At 60.1% G+C, this 18,279-nt stretch overlaps 2 protein-coding genes across 6 annotated transcripts; one reads left to right on the top strand and one right to left on the bottom strand.

The window, feature by feature from the left end:
* The first annotated feature begins 621 nt into the window (after window positions 1-621).
* On the top strand, window positions 622-4,198 carry ZDHHC12 (zinc finger DHHC-type palmitoyltransferase 12). Of its 4 annotated transcripts, none has more exons than XM_047768597.1 (5): window positions 622-768; window positions 2,587-2,615; window positions 2,948-3,025; window positions 3,193-3,359; window positions 3,546-4,198. In XM_047768597.1, exons 1-5 carry the CDS (start codon window positions 669-671, stop codon window positions 3,874-3,876), a joined length of 705 nt encoding a protein of 234 aa, XP_047624553.1. In that variant the 5' UTR covers window positions 622-668; the 3' UTR covers window positions 3,877-4,198. The 4 variants fall into 4 exon arrangements, with proteins under 4 accessions (XP_047624553.1, XP_047624550.1, XP_047624554.1 ...); XM_047768594.1 differs by having other exon boundaries at window positions 2,479-2,615; XM_047768598.1 differs by having other exon boundaries at window positions 2,479-2,615; window positions 3,568-3,769.
* Window position 4,199: 1 nt separating this feature from the next.
* On the bottom strand, window positions 4,200-16,585 carry PKN3 (protein kinase N3). 2 transcript variants are annotated; one of them, XM_047768590.1, is made up of 22 exons: window positions 16,233-16,585; window positions 14,011-14,239; window positions 13,690-13,835; window positions 12,564-12,675; window positions 12,364-12,491; window positions 11,965-12,148; window positions 9,757-9,903; window positions 9,564-9,673; window positions 9,309-9,452; window positions 8,805-8,880; window positions 8,553-8,721; window positions 8,285-8,435; window positions 8,101-8,168; window positions 7,719-7,782; window positions 7,471-7,562; window positions 6,887-7,063; window positions 5,991-6,053; window positions 5,765-5,841; window positions 5,183-5,325; window positions 4,997-5,104; window positions 4,779-4,859; window positions 4,200-4,668 (listed from the first exon to the last, which is right to left on the bottom strand). In XM_047768590.1, the coding sequence occupies exons 1-22, from the start codon at window positions 16,254-16,256 to the stop codon at window positions 4,456-4,458; spliced, it is 2,706 nt and encodes a 901-aa protein (XP_047624546.1). In that variant the 5' UTR covers window positions 16,257-16,585; the 3' UTR covers window positions 4,200-4,455. The 2 variants fall into 2 exon arrangements, with proteins under 2 accessions (XP_047624546.1, XP_047624547.1); XM_047768591.1 differs by having other exon boundaries at window positions 8,285-8,387; window positions 16,233-16,582.
* Between the last annotated feature and the right edge of the window lie 1,694 nt (window positions 16,586-18,279).

Genomic DNA, 18,279 nt, shown 5'->3' with positions numbered 1-18,279 from the left:
CCAGGGGTAGGGGGTGGAACCTGCGCCTCCACAGCAACCCGAGGCGCTGTAGTCGGGTTCTTACACGGTGCCACAGCGGGAACTCCAATGCTCTGGTATTTCTGGCCCTGACCCAAGTTGGGCCTCTCATAGAATCTACACCAGGGACCTCCACTCTGCTCTCACCCATTTGCAACATCTGACAACGAATAGGGTGTCACTAAGGGGCACCAGTGGGCGACTCCTGCCCCCCTCAAGGTCTTGCTCATCACATCTTTCAACGGGGCACAATTCTGCAACCTGGAGACACAATACCTGGAGATTTGAAGCGCCCAGGGAGCCGCACGCCTGCATGAGACTGGAATTTGGGCGGGTGGTGGAAGTCCAGTAGGATGGGATGGAGCCTCGCGACTACTCGGCTTTCGAAACTTACCTGGCTGGTGGGGGCGGGGGGTGGGGTGGGGGAGTTACCGGCTGCGCGCGCGCCGGCCCCGCCCTCAGCCTCTCCAGGCACCTGTTGGCTCGAGGGCTTATTCGGCTGCAGCTGTTGCCCAATAGGTAGCCTCTCTAACCCACGACGGCCCCGCCCACCTCCCGGATCAGCCAATCCCTGGGCAACCGGGGGCCCTCTCGCTCGGAGGGCCCGCCCCTCTGGGCGCTTCTTCCGGGTGGGGCCCCGGGCCGAGGCCATGGCGCCCTGGGCGCTCCTCAGCCCTGGGGTCCTGGTGCGGACCGGGCACACCGTGCTGACCTGGGGGATCACGCTGGTGCTGTTCCTGCATGATACCGGTGAGCCGGACCCCGCGCGACCCCGGACCTACCCTATCCCGCGTGGTTCCCCTGACGTTTGAGTCTCACTGAGTCCCCTGCCGAAACCGAGATCCTGGGATTCACCCGGTCTCTTCCAGCTCCTGAGGCTCCCTCCCCATCTCTCATTCCTAGAGCCACCTACTTTCCGCCTAATACCCAGGTGATCCCTAACTAACCCCAGAATCATCCTGATCCCTGCCGGATACCCTGTCTATTCCAGGACCCACCCGGTGCCCACCAGATCCGGCCCCATCTCCTACCCACCGCCCAACCCTTCCTAGGAATTGACTCCCAAAATTCCAAGGATCAACTAGGTGAAGGACTGGCCTCCTGCTCACGCCCGTGGTCAGTAGCTGCCCAAGTCCAGGCTCCCCGACCTCAGGCAAGAGAACACCCCACAGGAGAGCAGCCTGCCCCCATGTCCTCATTCTTGATTGTTCCCCTGATGGCACTCATTCACCCACGGACCCACTCCCACCCTTACCTGCCACAGGCCAGCTCCCCCTCAAGTTCTCACCCTTCCTCACTCCCACCACCACTCCCACCACAGCCCCCACTCCTCCTTCCTTGCTCCAGCCTAAACCCCTGGACCTGGGGCATTCCTCCCAAGACCTTCTCAAGTCTCCAACGCTGCCTTCACCCTTTAGTCTAAAAACCTGCTCTGTCTCCCCATGCGATCCCCCTTCCTTCTCCTTCTCTGCTCCCTCTTACAACCAAGGGGCACCAGAGTTGTCCATACTCTGCTGTCTGGCTGTCTCCTGACCCTCCTTCCTCAGCGCCCCTATCTCTGCCAAACCTTCAGTCACCTCCATGGGCTGGACCCTTCCCAACCTGGGCTCCCCTGTTAACCCCCTGCAGCATCCCAGCCTTGTGGCCCCGCCCTCCTCTATCTCTGTCTGGGGCATCTCAAACCCACCTGTCTCTCCCCATCTCAGAGACAAACCCCTTGGACCTCTTTCCCGAATTCTCCCACCATCCAGTCAAGTCTGGCCCCTTCACTCCCTTACTGCCTCCTGTCCATCTCTCCTTCTCCACCCATCCTGCCCTTGCTTTGTCCAACCCCCCTGGGTAGGCCTCCAGGCTTCCCCTCTGATCCATCTTTACTCCAGCAGGAAGAGGGGGGTGCTTTCAGAAACAGATCTGTTGTCAATCAACTATAATTTAAAAAAATTGTTTTTTAATTCTTAAAATACAAAAAAAAAAAAGGAAGAAAGAAACAGATTTGGGTGTTCCCATTGTGGCTAAGTGGGTTAAGAACCCAACATTGTGTCCATGAGGATACAGGTTTGACCCTTGGCCTCGTTCAGTGGGTTAAGGATCCAGTGTTGCTGTAAGCTTCAGAGTAGGTTGCAGATGTGGCTCAGATCCCATGTTGCTGTGATTCGACCCCTAGCCTGGGAATCTTCATATACTGCAGGTGCAGACCTAAAAAAAAAAGAGCTGATCCTGTAACCTTTCATGGTTCCCTATTGCCCTCTAGAGAGAGCACAGACACCTTTTTTTTTCCTCTTCTGGACCTGGACTTCTCCCTCTGTACCCTATGCAGTGGCCACACCCGACCATCAATCAAACCCCATCTCCAGGCCTTTGCTCAGCCAGGGTGACACACTTCCCACCTCCAGCAACACCCCACCCCTGCACTCTCTGTTCCACCGCCCGGGTCTCACTCTCCCTCTCTGGCCTCTCCAGCACTGCGGCAGTGGGAAGAACAGGGGGAGCTGCTCCTGCCCCTCACCTTCCTGCTCCTGGTGCTGGGCTCCCTGCTGCTTTACCTGGCTGTGTCACTCATGGACCCAGGATACGTGAATGTCCTTCCCCAGCCCCAGGTAACTGGGGGCCCTGAACCCCTCCTCCCTCCAACAGGGAACTTAGGGCCCCAGGAATGGGTCTTATGCTAGACTTAGTGCTGAGGGCTTTCATAGAGAACCCCAGGGAATCTTGCCAGTCCTAGAGCCCCATCCTACAATGACAAAATTGCCAAGGCCCAGAGAGGGAAAGCCACTGGCAAAGGTCACACAGCTTCACACAGTCCAAGGCACTTGACCCCACTCAAATGGGCACACCCAGAGCTAAGCTGGCCCCCAAGGGAGATACCCACCAGTGTCATCCGCCTCCTAAGGGGAGCCTATCTTATCCTCTGTCCCCCCCCCACTTTCAGGAGGAGGCCAAGGAAGAACAGACAGCCATGGTTCCTCAGGCCATCCCCCTTCGGCGCTGCAGATTCTGCATGGTGCTGGTGGGTGAGGCAGGGGCCTCTGTGGGATGGGTGAAGGGGAGGTTGAGACTCCTTGGCCTCACCCCTCCTCCAGGGAGGCCTCCCAGATGCGAGACCTGACCTCCCACCCTCACTGTTGGGCCCGGAGGGGAGTGGGTGTTGAGGCCTGCCTCCCTCTGTGCCCACAGCAACCCCTGCGGGCCCGGCACTGCCGTGAGTGCCGGCGCTGTGTCCGCCGCTACGACCACCACTGCCCCTGGATGGAGAACTGCGTGGGGGAGCGCAACCACCCGCTCTTCGTGGCCTACCTGGCGCTGCAGCTGGTGGTGCTTCTGTGGGGCCTGTACCTGGCATGGTGGGTTCCCCCAGCACCCTGGGTGTGGGGCGGGGAAGGGAGCACGCACCCACCAGGCATGTAGAGCGCCAGGTTCCCTCTTCAGGGGCCTCGGGCCCTCTCCCAGGTGGCTGCCCACCTGGGGGCTCCGTCGGGCACCCCCACCCTCCCCCAGCTCCGGGCCCCAGCCTTTCTCCTTCCCTGCAGGTCTGGCCTCCGCTTCTTCCAGCCCTGGGGGCTCTGGCTGCGGTCCAGCGGGCTCCTGTTGGCCACCTTCCTGCTGCTGTCCCTCTTCTCCCTGGTGGCCAGCCTGCTCTTGGCCTCACACCTCTACCTGGTGGCCAGTAACACCACCACCTGGGAGTTCATCTCTTCCCACCGCATCGCCTACCTCCGCCAGCGCCCCGGCAACCCCTTCGACCGCGGCCTGACCCGCAACCTGGCCCACTTCTTCTGTGGATGGCCCTCGGGGTCCTGGGAGACCCTGTGGGCCGAGGAGGAGGAGGAAGAGCGGGATGGCAGCAGCCAGGCTGTTTAGGGTCGCTGGAGGCGGGGCCACCATCTTGTGCCTGAACACCAGAGGGGCTGCACCGGGTGGGGTCGGCCCCCTACTCCTGCCCACTGCTCCCGGGCCTTGGGTCGGAGCTGAAGGACAGAACCCTGCCTGGGTGGGCGGCCCTGCCCTCTCAAGGCAGGAGGGGAGGAAGAGGACCTGTCGGGGGTCGGGGGCTCAGGCACAAAAGGACCCGGGCTTTGGAGAGGCCCACCGCCCCCACTCCAAGCCAGGCTGCCTCCAGTGCACAGTTTTATATATTTAATAATCCATAAAGTAAGTCAAGTATTAAAAAAAAAAAGCCAGACCACTCCTCACTGTGCCACCTTTCTGGTCCAGGGGGACACAGGAGAGGTGGGCGGGAGGGGGGCGGAGGGCAGCACTTTGCCCAGTGACTGAGCGCAGCCCATGATGGCAGCCCTGTGCCTGCCACCTCGAGTCCCAAGGGCACATCAACACCAGGCCAGGCTGGGCCTACAGGGCAGGGCGCCCAGACGGGCGGACTGGTGGGCCAGCAGGAATTCTAACAGCCTGGGGGCAGCGAGTGGTGATGCTGGGAGGTCTTCAGGGCTCCAGGAATCTCTCGGACACGAAGTCAAAGTCCTGGAAGGCGGCCTGTTGGCGGGCGGTGAGGGGGCTGCGGGGGTCAGGCGGGGTCAGCGCAGGCGGCAGCCCTGTGAACTCGCCCTCGAAGTAGCGCAGGTCTGTGGGGCTGCAGAGCGTGGGCACGAAGGGGGGCTGGACGGCACGGGCAAGCAGGGCCTGCCAGTCGGTGGTCTGGGGGCAAGGGCAAAGGCGCCTGAGACGATGGGAACAGCCGCCCCTGTGAGCCCTCAATGACTCCCGCTGTGCCAGGCGCCAGGACCACTGAGGCCCTGGCCACTCACCCTGAAGAAAGGCTGTGTCTTGATCTCCTCAGCGTCTCGCTCGCCTGCCCCCAGGCGCTTCTCCGGGCACTTCTGGAGGAGCTGGGCAAGCGGACAGATGCTCAATCAGGGCATTTGGCCCCAAGGCCCTGCCCGCCTCCCCCTCCCCCAACCTCTTGGGTCGGGGGGGGGGTCCCAAGGGCACCGTCCAGCCCAGCCCTGGACCCCGCAGTGATTACCTTCTGAATGAGCTCAAGCCCCTGCACCGACAGAAAGCGGGGGTAGGGGGCATCGGTATTGACGATGCAGTCAAACACCTCCTCCTCTGTGTCCCCTGGGAACGGGCACTGCAGGGATGGGGGTCAGCAGGGTGCACGGGCCACCCCCACCCCTCCCCGACTTGGAAGCCCCCACCCAGCACTCACCTCGCCCACCAGCATCTCATAGAGCAGCACACCCAGCCCCCACCAGTCCACAGCCCGCGTGTAGGCCTCCTGGGTCAGCACTTCGGGGGCCAGGAACTCTGGGGTGCCGCAGAAGGTGCTCGTCCGGTCCCCAAAGCCGATCCCTGCAAAGCAACATTCACACTGATGTCAGCGTGGTGTCTCGCATCCACAGCAGCCTCTGCAGTGGGGAGACTCAAGGACCAAGCCTTAGGGCCCCACGTACTGAAGCCCCTGCCGAGCCCTGCCCCACACTCTTGGCGGTGGGGACATTTCTCTGCCATCTGCCTAATGAGGAATCTCAGTCTCAGCCAAGCTTGCATGCCAAGGTCACACAGAGCTCAGAACGCAGCACCCTCTCCTAGCCCAGGCTCTCCCTCCCAAGGGCAAGAGGCTTTTTCTGAGCTCCTGGGCCTGGGAAGGAAGAGCCAATCTTTCTGGCTGGGCTATGGAATGAGGTCCAGGTAAGCAGATTTCCCAGGAGGTGCCATTTGCCCACCACCCCGGGCCTGGGCTGAGCAAGCAAGGCCAGAGGACGTGGGATCCTGGGCAGGAGGCACCCACCTTCCTTACACAGCCCAAAGTCGGCAATCTTCAGGAAACCCTGGGCATCCAGCAGAAGGTTATCCAACTTCAGGTCTCTGAGGGCAGCCGGGGGCGGGGAGGGGTGTAGATCGAAGGGGCTGAGGAGCACTGATGCCCAGGAAAGAGCAGCCCCACCCAAGGGCAGCCCAGGAGGAGGGTAGCCTCTGTTCCTCATCCACTCCCCAGCCCCTCGGGGGCAAGTTACCTGTAAATGATCTTCTGCTCGTGTAAGAACTGCAGTCCCAGGACTACACAGGCCAGGTAGAACCTGGAGGGGGTTGGGTGGGGGAGGGTTCAGGCCCAGGACTGTGGGGGGCAGGGAGGCACCAGGATGGCCAGGGCCTGGGGACCCCAGATGTCCCAGCCAGAGTCAGATGTGTGGCGAGGGCAGGGCTCCTCCAGCTAACAGCATACCCTTCCAAGGCTCTGCAATTGTGCCAGGGATGACACGGAGCGTGCTCACACCTGCCCTGGCATCCTCCCAGCGGCTGCCCACTGACGCCCATCATGCCTATTTTTCCAATGAGGATCCGAGACTCCTGATAAATGTCTTGCCCAGGGTCACACGGCTAGTGGCAGAGCGGATAAGTGAACCGGGGGCTCCAGAGCCCACCCTCTGCTGGGCAAGAAATAATAACTCCAGGGAGTTCCCTGGCGGCTCAGCAGGTTAAGGAATCAGCATTGTCACTGCTGTGGCTTGGGACACAGCAGCGTCCTGTGGTAAAGGTTTGATCCCAGGCCAGGGAACTTCCAAATGCCTCAGATTCAGCCCCCCCCCCCAAAAAAAAAGAAAGAAAGAAAACAAGTAACAACTCCAGCTGTCAATCACTGCTCACAAGTCCCTGTGCTCGGCAGTTTATAAATATTACCTTCACTTATGCAATAAGCTGATGAAAGGGTCGTTATGAGTTCAATTCATAGCTACATAGACAGATGCGAGGTCACAAATGCTATGAGGGTTGATAACAAGAATTTGAACCAAGGCCTCCCTGACTCCATGCTCTTCTGCTGTTGGGCACCCTGGAGAAAGCAGGATGAAGGGGCTGGGTGCCCAGCGAAGGCTTTTGCTGGAAGAGGCAGACAAGAGAGATGGAAACCCACCGGGCCTGGGGCTCAGGGAAGACATCCTCATGGATCTGCATCATGAGGTCGCCCCCAGGCGCGAACTCGGTCACGAAGCAGGCGTGGCTGGAGGTCTGGAAGCAGGCAAGGAGGGAGAGCAGGAAGGGGTGCCCTGTGCGCCCCACAGCCTCCAGGATCCGCTTCTCACAGTACAGGCTGCAGGGGAGGGCATGGGTTTTAGAGGGAAGGAGGGAACCCCCAAAGGAAGGAAAACACCCCAGCCGTGCCCTGTCACTCACACAACACACTGGGCTCACTGGCCTGGGAGTCCCAGTGCCAGGCAGGCATCAGGAGTTCTCATGGGTCATTGAACCTGTCCAACCACCCTGTTCCCATTTCACAGATGAGGAAACTGAGGTGCAAGGAAGAGGGGACCTGCCCAAGGGCACAGAGTTAACAACGGCAGTTGCTAAAAAGGGAACCCAGGCCTGGCTGGCCCCATAGGGTCACCTCCTCAAAGCCCCAGTAGCATTCGGCTGCCTTCTGGGGCCACCAGGCCAGGCCTGTCATTCTGGGGAGGTCTCCAGGTGTCCAGACCCACACGCCTCGGCCTCAGGACTCACCTCTCTATCTCCTCTCGGCTCAGCACCTCCTGCTTCTTCAATGCTTTGATGGCATAATACTGCCCTGTCCCCTTGAATTGGACCAGGAGGACCTGGGGACCAGAGAGAGGCTGGGCTCCAGGTGGGCAGGAGAGGCGTCTGCCTCCCCCTCCCCCCACAGCCCCACAGCCCCACAGCCCCCAGGGCCCCCCAGCTAATGTCCTGGGCCCTGCCCACCCCCATCCACTGCACCCTCCTCAGCCCACTACCTTCCCGAAGTGGCCCCGGCCCAGCACAGCCAAGCAGCGGAAGTCCTGAAGCCGGGGGGGTTTCCTGCAAGAGAGAGGGTACAGGAAGCCCCCCGGGACCAGGGGGCTAGGCCTCCACCAGGAGCTGCTCCAAACCCTCCACGCCAGGTCCTGGACTGTCCCCTGCCTGTGGGGGGGAGGGCCAGGGGCTGGACAGCCCGGGCGGGGGGCTCGTGGGACTCTTGGTTTCCCGGACTCTCTTAGGCAGGCTGAACTCAGCCATGCGGGTTCAGCGAGTGAGAACCTGACAGCGAGCCAAGGAGTGCGGGGCGATGTGCAAACGTCCAACAGGGAAGCACTCCAGGGACTGGGGAAATGTCTCAAACCCAAACTGTGTCCCTACCTGGGGGCCGAGGCTGGCAGAGACGGCCCGGGTCGAGTCCTGGGCTCCATGTGGGGCCGCTTGGTGCGCTGTGAGGGCAGAGGGGTCCGGGGTGGGGTGGGGCTTTCTCCCCTCTTTCCCTCCAGCCCTGCCACCCCTGCCCAGGCAGCCCCCAGGGGGTACCAGCCCCACCTCCGCCCCTTACCGGCATCTCCTCAGGGGTCGGCTCCTGGGGCAGGTAGAGGCGAGGGGGCTTGGGTGGGGGTTGGATCTCTTCTCGCAAGGGGGACTTCTTGGGTGGGAAATTGCTGTAGGGAGGAAGCAGACACAGGACCGGGCACTGGCAGACGGGAGAGCTGCGGGGTGGACACACGGCCGTGCGAGACAGATGGATGGGTCGGAGGGTCCCCCTGCCTCTGGGGAGGCGAGAGGACATCACAGAGAAGCAGGCAGCCTGGGGTGTGGCTCCTTACCTGGGCGAGGCAGGGTCAGCAGCCCCCCGGGGTGTGGTTGGGGTCTGGGAACACCCTTTCGGGGGACTGATTGTGCTTGGGGAGCTGCAGGGGGGCAGCAGGTTCATGACCAGGCGCCCCCAGGCCGCCATGCTGAGGTTCATCTGGGACGCCCTCAGGAAGTCCTGACCTGGGGCGAAGGGGGACTCAGTCCCGGGGTCTCCTGACACCCCAGCCCTGCTCCCTCTTCACATGGCCCTCTTCATTCCACACCTCTGCGTTTGGAGAAAATACGTTTCTGCCTCTGCAGCCGGGGCCTCCTCTCAATGACAGGGTCACAGAAGGTCACCTGCAGGGGGTGGTGGGGGGGTGAGACGGGGCTGAAGACGAGTCCCCTCCCACCCCACCTGCCACGGCCACCTCCTCAGCCTCCAGGATCCCAGCCTGAGCCCAAGTCAACAGAGGCAAGAGCCAGAAGGACGCAGAGAACTGGAATCCACATCCTTCTTGGTGCCAGTGGGGCAACTGAGGCCCAGAGGAAAGAGGGACTTGTCCAGAGTACCCACGAGGCAGGGCAGACAAGGATGCAGGCCTCTGGCTCCTGTGAAACTCAGAGAGAAGCTGGGAATCCCTCCTTCCTAGCGCTCCCCTCCCACTGGGCCTTAATTTCCACTCCCGTGTGTGGGTGGGCAGGTGGCACAGAGGCGCTCAAGGAGGGCCTTGGGCTCCAACGGAGCCAGGGGCCCACAGGGTCAGAGGGCAGGGGCCAGTGGGCACCTGGGCAAAGAGAAGCCCCTGAGGCACCAGGTTGAGGGAGAGCTGGTGACAGGCATTGTCCAGGAAGTCCTCCAGCCTCAGGAAGGCCACGCCGCACAGCTGCCGCCAGTCCCGCCAATGCACCCCGATCTCCAGCTCTCGGGCCTGCAGCGGGGAGGCCAGGGTGAGGGGTGGAGCAGGGCACCAGTCCCTACCTGGCCGGTTGCCCACCCCGTGGCCCACGGGCACCTCTGACCACACAAGGGCCAGCCTCACCCGCTCCAGGGGGATGACAAAGGTCTGGTCCCAGGACTCCTTGGCCACAGGTCCCCAGCCCGTCTGGCCCACGACACGATTGTCCACCTTCAGGACAGCCAGCACCTCACCTGCCGGGCCAGAACCGGGACTCAGGGAAGGCCAAGAGCGGGGTCCTCTTCTGTTCCCCCAGCTCCCCGTGCCCCCTACTCACTGGCCAGCTCGCCTCCACCACGCTGCTGCTTGGCCCTGCTCCGAAGCCAGCCCTGGGAGGGGCTCCCGGCCAGCGCAGCGGCTGGGGAGCGTCCAGGCACGGCTGTCAACAACTGCTCACAGCCTAGGAGGTGGACCTGCAGTGTCCCTGAGGAGGAGCGTGATGGGGGACATCAGGTGCCATCCTCCAAGGGTCTCTGGGACCCCAGGAATGCCACCCTCTCCTGGAGGTAGCTCAACCCACACCCAGCCCACATTAGGCCTCGGCAGCCACCTGCCAGCTTCACAGCAGACCAACTAGCCCTCCCCTCCTGAGCACCCTCCCCAGGGGAGGGAGCTGGAAGAAGCCGGGACCCCGTGGCAGAGGTGTGAGACTCAGAGCTCAGTCAGGTTGCACGGGGCCCCAGGGCATGGAGACACGCTGCCCAGGGCTCAGGGCCCAGGGAGAACCTGGGCTGAGAGGTGCAGGGGTGAGAGGTGCAGGGAGGAGAGGGATGCCAGGCCGCCCATCCTGTCCCACCCCTTTCCTAGGGCTGGTTCCCCATCCATATGATGGAAAGGGGGCACCAGCTCAGCCCTACCTCCTGCAACGTGTACAAGCGTGTTTTGCCAACCAAGTGGATTCATTTTTAGGGTCGTTCAAGATTTGTCCCTCAAAGGGGAGAAGCGGCAGTGGAACTCCAGCAGCTTTCAAGGACATACACTGGACTGAAGAGCACTGCCATTTAGGGAGTCTGGGCCAGGACGTTACACTCCGAGGGACCTTATAAACCACGGCAGTGCCCAGGATGGGAAGATGATCTTAGGAAGAAAGACTGGAGGAAGGTCAGTATTTAGCCAGGAGATAAGACATAGGGTGACCCCGAAGTACCTGACTCCTAGGCTTTTTATTTTATTTTTTTTAGGGCCACACCCGCAGCATATGGAAGTTCCCAGGCTAGGGGTCAAATCGGAGCTGCAGCTGCTGGCTTGCACCACAGCCACAACAACGCCAGATCCAAGCCATGCCTGCGACCTACACCACAGCCCATAGCAACGCCAGATCCTTAACCCGCCAAACAAGGCCAGGGATCGAACTTGCGTCCTCATGGATACTAGCCAGGCTTGTTACCGCTGAGCTACGATGGGAACTCCAGAATCCTAAGCCTTTTAATAAGCCCTTACCCCTCCCTGTCTACTCTAATTTGTCTACTTGGCCAACTCCAATAAGTCCTTCAAAGCCAAATTTAGACACCTCTTCCAGGAAGCATTCCTTGATTCCCCAAGGCCAGGTGAGGGGCCCATCTAGCCCCTGCACTTCCACTTCTCAGCTCTGTTCACAAAGGGATGTGGCCTATCTACTCTGCACCAGATCTGCGGGGCAGGGGCTGGGCTCTCTGGTTGGCACTGTGTCTCAGACAAGACACTGTCAGACTTTTTTCTTTTGGCCATGGCTTAAAGTTGCTTGACATGGGATCTCAGTTCCCAGACAAGAGACTGAACCTAGGCCACAGCAGGGAAAGAACTGAGTCCTAACCACTAGACCACCAGGCAACTCCCTGTCAGATTATTTGTTGATTGCATTTTGGCTGCCACTACAAGGAGATAGATCCAGCTCAGGACAAGAAAGAAATTTCTGGAGTTCCCACTATGGTACAGTGGGTTAAGAATCCAACTGCAGCAGCTCAGGTCACTGCAGGGGCACAGGTTCGATCCCCAGCCTGATGTGGTGGGTTAAAGGATCCAGAGTTGCCACAGCTGCAGCTAGGATTCAGTCCCTGGCCTAGGAACTCCCATATGTTGCGAGTACAGCCATAAGGAAAAAAAAAAAAAAAAAGGACTTCAATAGCCCAAACTGCCCAGGATTGTCTATCACAGCCTCCAGGGCTGTGAGCTCCCGAACACTGGCACTTTAAGGTACTATCAGGATTTCTCACTTAACTAATAGCTCCACTGACCGCACCAGCAGTGCCCACACTGTGCTCAGCATTTCACCTGCAACCACTCACTGAATTTTTGCAGCAACCTTAAGTAGTGGGTGCTGTTGTCACCCCCGTTTGACAGCTTGATAAACGGAGGTTTGGAGAGGGCATGTCAGTTGCACAAGGTCACACAAAGAGGGGAGGGTGAAGCCAGGATGGGATGTCTTCTCCAAAAATCCTTCCCCACTGTTTCCGGAGCCTCCCTGGAAGGGAAGGAGAGGCCTGAAGTAGGCAGGACTTCCGGCTACCTGTCACGGCGGTGGGCTTCACAAGTGTCCCCGACGGCTGGGGGTTCCCAGACATGGCAGTCCTCAGCTCCCGGGCCACTCTGCCGCGCAGAGGGTGGGCAGGAGGCAGTCCCCCCAGCAGCTGCTCCAAGGCCAGCCGTAGGAGGTCCAGTTTCTGGGAGGATTCCTGGAGCTGGGCCTGAGCCTGCAGAAGGGATACAGGGAGGGGATACAGGCCCTTGGGGTACCGGTGGGGGGCAGGGGCTCTGGCCACCCGGAGACACCCAGGATGAGGTCTGGGCAAGAATGTGCCCCGTTTCCTCACTGCCACCCTACATAGCCAGTCCAGCGGTGTCTCCCGCCACTGCAGAGGGTGGTGCCCCTTAGAGGAGCAGCAATGGGAGGGGACCTTGGTCTGACCTCAGCCAGCCCCTTGCGGTCCTGCGTTCGCCGGCTCCCAAGCAGCTTCACCACGTTCTTGGCGCCCTCGGCCACAGCAGCCTCCACACGTAGTCGGTGCTGCAGCTCCTCCACTAGCAGCTCGGGACCTGGGAAAGGGGGTCAGCCCTCAGGCCCATGCCCTGCCCGGCTGTGCCTATCCCCACTTCTCAAGGCCTCACCCGCCTCAGGGGACCCGCTGGCCTCCAGGCTGCTGATCTTCATTCGCAGCAGGGCCACCTTCAGCTGGCTGTCCTGTAGCATCTGCTGGGCGGCTGCCAGAAGCTTCCTCTCCTAGGGGGTTGTGACATATGCCCCATCAAGCCAGGACTAGGCCAGAGGCTCCCCGGTCAGACAGGGAACTGGAGCAAGCCTCTTTCATCAGTCTAGGGTTCAAGCTAAGCCTCCCTCCCTCAGTAGGCCAGATACTACAGCCAAGCCTCCCTTTTTAATTATTTATTTATTTATTTATGTCTTTTGAGGGCTGCACTTGCGGCTTATGGAGGTTCCCAGGCTAGGGGTCCAATCAGAGCTGTAGCCGCTGGCCTCTGGCACAGCCACCGCAGGATCCAAGCCATGTCTGCAACCTGCACCACAGCTCACGGCAACACTGGATCCTTAACCCACTGAATGAGGCCAGGGATTGAACATGTGTCCTCATGGATGCTAGTCAGGTTCATGTCTGCTGAGCCATGATGGGAACTCCTACATTTTTTTTTTTTTTTTTTTTTGCTTTTTAGGGCTGCACCCGAAGCATATAGAAGTTCCTAGGCTAGGGGGTCAAATCAGAGCTAGAGCTGCTGGCCTACGCCACAGCCACAGCAATGCCGGATCCTTAACCCACTGAGCGAGGCCAAGGATCGAACCTGCATCCTCATGGATACTAGAGGGGCACGTTACCGCTGAGCCACAAAGAGAACTTCCAAGCCTCCCCTTTTAGACTGGGTCTGGGGCAGAGTTCCCCCATCAGACCAGACCAGGAAGGGCTAAGGTCAAGCCCCCCTTATTAGATCAGGGCAAGCTTCCACATCGTGCTGCTGGGCCTTCCCTACCAGACTTGGGATTTGGGCTGGGATTCCCAATTAGACTGGCGTTTTGCCTCCTCTGTTAGACTAGGAGTTCGAGCCACGCCTTTGCCACCCAGCTGAGACTCGGAGCTGTTCCTCCCCCGTCAGACTGGATTTGGGAGTGTCTCCCTTACAGGGTCAGTGGCTGGGCTGCATTTCCCTATCAGAATAGGGGCTGATCACCCCCTTCCCTCATCATCTGGGGGCCAAATCTCTTCCCAGCAGATGCCAGGGGCCTTACCTTGGGAGTGCCACTGGCACACGTGTGGGTCATGTTCTCGGCTCCCTGCTTGACCTTCAGTTCTACCTGCAGCTGCCTCTGTAGAGCCTCCAGGTACCGGGCCCTTGGCTGCTCTGCCAGCGGCCGAGATCCTGAGGCCGCGGGTTCTGTGTGCACAGAGTGTGGGGCACAGGAAGCCTTCACCCAGCGCCCAGACCCCCCCTGGCTTCCTGGGCAGGGACTACCTGAAGAGGCTTCTGAGAGTGCTCAGGGTCAAGGCCAAGCAGCTGGGTCGGCCTGCCGCCTCCTGTCCCGAGGCGGCTGCCCAGACTCGTCACTCACCAGCAGGGCCGGGCAGCAGGATGCGGGCATGCAGCTCCCGCAGTTCCCCGTGCAGTTGCTCCAGGCGGCGGTTGGAGGAGCGCAGCAGCTGCTGCACGTGGCCCAGGTGGCGGCGGTCTGTGGCCACCCGCCTCAGGTTCTCCATACCCTCCTTGATTTTCAGCTCCTTCTGGATGGCCCGGCGGATCAGCTCTTTCTCGTCCTCTGGAGGCCGTGGGCCCGCCCCGGGCTGTGCAAAGGCAGAGGAGTCAGGCCTCCCAGTGCCCCCCTCCACCGTCTCAGACTGGGGGTGGGGTGGGGGGGTAGGAGTCCGTGGTGTCCAGGACGGACACACAGGGTCTGGGAAGCATCTCTGACTTTAGAGCCAGTATCCCTAAGCCAGACGGGAACCCCAAGGCCATTGATCCAGCCCAGGCTCCTGTCCTCGGCCACTAGAGGGGAAGGGGGGGAATTGGTAACGTTTACATGCTGTTCTGGTCTGAGCGCTTTGCAGACATTACCTTGTCAGTCTTGACAGCAAGCCCATGAGGGAGGTGCAGTTATTATCCCCACTTTACAGATGAAGAAACTGAGACACAGGTTAAGTAATTTGCCCAAGGTCACTACACAGAGAAAGTGAACCGTCTCTTGGGCGCCAGCCTCTCCCTGCCAGCCACGCTTAAGCAGACTGCTCTAAGTCTAGGATCCATGCTGAGGTCTGGGGGTCAGAAAAGAGGCTCGGCACTACACAGGGACCTCCGAAATCACGCAGTAGAAGCCAGGGCTGTTCCCCTGACGTTCCAAAGCCTCAGGCGGCAAAGCAGAGGCACAGAGGAGCTGAGGAGGTCTTGGGATGGGGGGCTCCACTCCCGGCTCAGCTCCTGGCAGGAAGGAGAAGGCTCTTTCATGCTTCACCCCAGGTGGGAGCAAGAAAGAGGAAACCTTCCCAGAGGCCACTTCCAACCAAGCGGTGCCAAAGCCAACCTCAGCCCGGGGTAACCCATGATGGACGCCCCCACCTCAAGGGCTCTCCAAGGGCCTCTGTCTTACCTCTCGGCTCTCCATCTCCTGAGCCCAGTGGAAGGGGTGACCACCCCAGCCTCAGGGACCCCCCACCCCAGGCCTCCTCTGGCCCACTGGCCAGCCTGTCAGAGGGCAGGGGCGGGCCTCAGGAAATCCTTTGGCGGCCCTAGGCCAGAGGGCCAGAGCCAAGGGCCTGAGCAAACAAAGATCCCATGGAGCAGGGGGCCCGGCACCGGGGTCCTGAGTCACCCAGCTGCCGCTGCTGGGCGGAGGTTAACAGGAAATCGGAAAATGTGTACAAGCCACTGCTGGAACACGCAGAAGGACCTCCGGAGGAAGGGGGAGGGAGGGGGCAGACGCAGGCCTGAAAGTTGCCCAAGGGGTGGGGGCCCTCAAGGAGTCTTGTTGAGGACACCTCACCCTTGAGCTGAGCCCAGGGTCCTGCCTGCTCGGGGCTGGAATCCTGCCAAGTGCGCACACACCTCTGGGCTTGGGCTCTGGGCTGGGCCCTATCGGGAACACCAGCGTCCCCACCCCCGTTTGCTCTGGGCTAGAACTCCACCTCTCCCTCCCCAAGAACAGACACACAGCCTTGGTCCCTGTGTCCACCGCGAACCTATTGCCAGCCCCGGCAGGAACCCCGCCTCCTCCTCGCCATTTCGGCTGGAACCCTCGGTGTGCCCGAAGGTTCCCGCCTGGGCGCCAGGCTAGGCCCCTCCCCCGCCGGTCCCCACTCCCCGCCTGGCTTGCAGGTTCTAGGAAGGACCCCACTAGTACGCCGGATGGGCCCCTCTGCCTGCCGCATACATTCCTCTCCCCCCAGGACCAGTCCCTCGGCGCCCGCTGGGGCCCCCCCTTTTGCTTTTCCAGTGGATGCCTTTCGGTCCCACCTGGAAGAACCGATCTGGGGAAACTTTAGGGCCCACCCTGGTGGCCCTGACTGCAGATTCAAATGGCTCCTGGGCTGGCTTGACTGGAGGCTCTGAGTCACTCGGAGGTGATATGGGGACCTTCCCAGGGGGCACGAAGCACGTAGGACTTAACCCCCGTGCTCAGATCTGCCCTGCCAAGGTGTAGGGGGGCCCAGAGCAGGGGCTGGAAAGGGGCACAGGGAGGGGCTGGGGACACGGCTGGAGCACGCGGCGCCCGGGGCGGTGAATGAGGCTCCCCCCACCCCCCCGGCCCGCGCCCACAGCCGGTCCTCTCCCGGCGCCGTTCACCTGCGGCGGCGCCCCCTCCTCCATGGCGTCGCTGCGGCCGCTCGGCCCCTCCTCTCGACCACTCCGGTTCCGGAAGCCCCGGCCCCTTCGCCAAGGGCTTTCAAACTTAAAACTTCCCGGGAAGCGGCGCCGGAGTCGCGGGATCGGGCGCCCCCTCCGGAGGTCCGCTGGCCTTGACGGGACCTGGGACGAGCGCCGCCTCTCGGCCGCGCCGGATCCGCGCCCCGGACCCAACTCCTGACCCCCAGGGAGGGATTTGGAGCCCAGTGGCCTTCATCTGCGGCCGCAGTTCCCGCTCCGTGCGGCACTGACCCCGGGATACAAGGACAGGAAGGGCTATTTCCCAGGACGGGGTTCTCCAGTTGCCCCACGCGCGCCCAGAAGGGCCGGCCCCGGGGGTGGGAGGGACAGCACTGCCTGCCAGCTGAGGGGGGCAGGCGGTGCCTGTGTGGCTGGTCCACGCTGGGCCTGGTCAGCCTCCTCTTCCTCTGAATCCCACCGCACGCTGGCTCCCACCCCGAGTCTTTTCTTTCCCCGCTGTCACTGGTGTAAAATGGGCTAATCCTGTTGCTCCCTGTCTATAGTCACTGTAAGAACCTAATTGTTGGAAAATGAATTCTCAAATTATACCAAATTACGAATAAATCCAGGAGTTCCCATCGTGGCGCAGTGGTTAACGAATCCGACTAGGAACCATGATGAGGTTGCGGGTTCGATCCCTGGCCTTGCTCAGTGGGTTAAGGATCCAGCGTTGCCGTGAGCTGTGGTGTAGGTCGCAGACGTGGCTCGGATCCTGCATTGCTATGCCTCTGGTGTAGGCCAGCAGCTACAGCTCCGATTCAACCCCTCACCTGGGAACCTCCATATGCCGCAGGTGTGGCCCTAAAAGGACATAAATAAATAAATAAATAAATAAATAAATAAATAAATAAAAATCCAAAAATCTCGCAGGACTCCTGCCCCATCACTTGGCTAGACTGGAGCCTTCCGGTTTAGTGGTTCAGCCTATGCTGTGTAAACAGGAGGCACTTTTACACCCTGAGAAAAAGCCACCATCTCAGAAAAGTAACTTGCTGGCACTAGGCATCCTGGCAATGGGTTGCCTATGTAGGGGACCCTGGTTCTTTACTTCCAGCACGTTGTGCCAGGACTTCACTGGAAGGAGCCTCATCCAAGGAAGTGAGTAAGGGTCAAATACTGAAGGTGGCTTATTTGCTGACTTGGAAGAGGTGTCCCCGGCACTTTTACAGGAGGTAACCATGTCAGATCCACTTTGTTCTGACCACCTCCTGCACAGTGGACTGGAACGTGAAATTGGCAAAGCCTGGGCAATCCTGGAGTTGTCCTGCAATGGGAAGTCAACAAAGAGACATCAATATATGCAAAAGCAGGAGTTCCCTTCGTGGCTCAGTGAAAACAAATCTGACTAGCATCCATGAGGATGCAGGTTCCATCCCTGGTCTCACTCAGTGGGTTAAGGATCCAGAGCTGCCGAGAGCTCTGGTGCAGTTCAAAGACATGGCTTGGATCTGGTGTTGCTGTGGCTGTAGTGTAGGCCAGCAGCTACAGCTCCGATTAGACCCCTAGCCTGGAAACCTCCATATGTGGTGCACACGTGCACACACAAATGCAAAGGCAAGTTAGCTCAATGGGGCGCATGACAATTTTATAATCAGAGGCAAGTGTGACACTTTTATATACACATACAAATCAGGGTTGTTGAAGGCTAGATGTTTAACACTTAGTAAGCTAGTCAGGCATACAGTAGGCTCTTTTAAGTGGGAGTTATCGAGCTGCCCATAGCTGAATGTTAAGAAATAACTTGGAGGTAAAAAGACTATCGGGTTCTGACTGTAGGTCGTAAGATTTTAAGAACATGAATCTAATGAGTAAAGTTCCCCCTTTTGGGAGGGCCTCTATTTCCTGTCTTGAGGATCACTTATCCAATCCCACAACCAGAAAGCTTAATTATGTGGAGCTCAATGACTTCTCAAGTCTGCTGTGAAGTGTTTTCACCGGCTCACTGGCCACTAAGAAAAAAAAAGAG

Source organism: Phacochoerus africanus, chromosome 2 (genome assembly GCF_016906955.1).
Source record: "Phacochoerus africanus isolate WHEZ1 chromosome 2, ROS_Pafr_v1, whole genome shotgun sequence".
NCBI lineage: Eukaryota > Metazoa > Chordata > Mammalia > Artiodactyla > Suidae > Phacochoerus > Phacochoerus africanus.
Note: the sequence above shows the minus strand (reverse complement) of the source record. Positions and strands in the feature narration are given on the sequence as shown.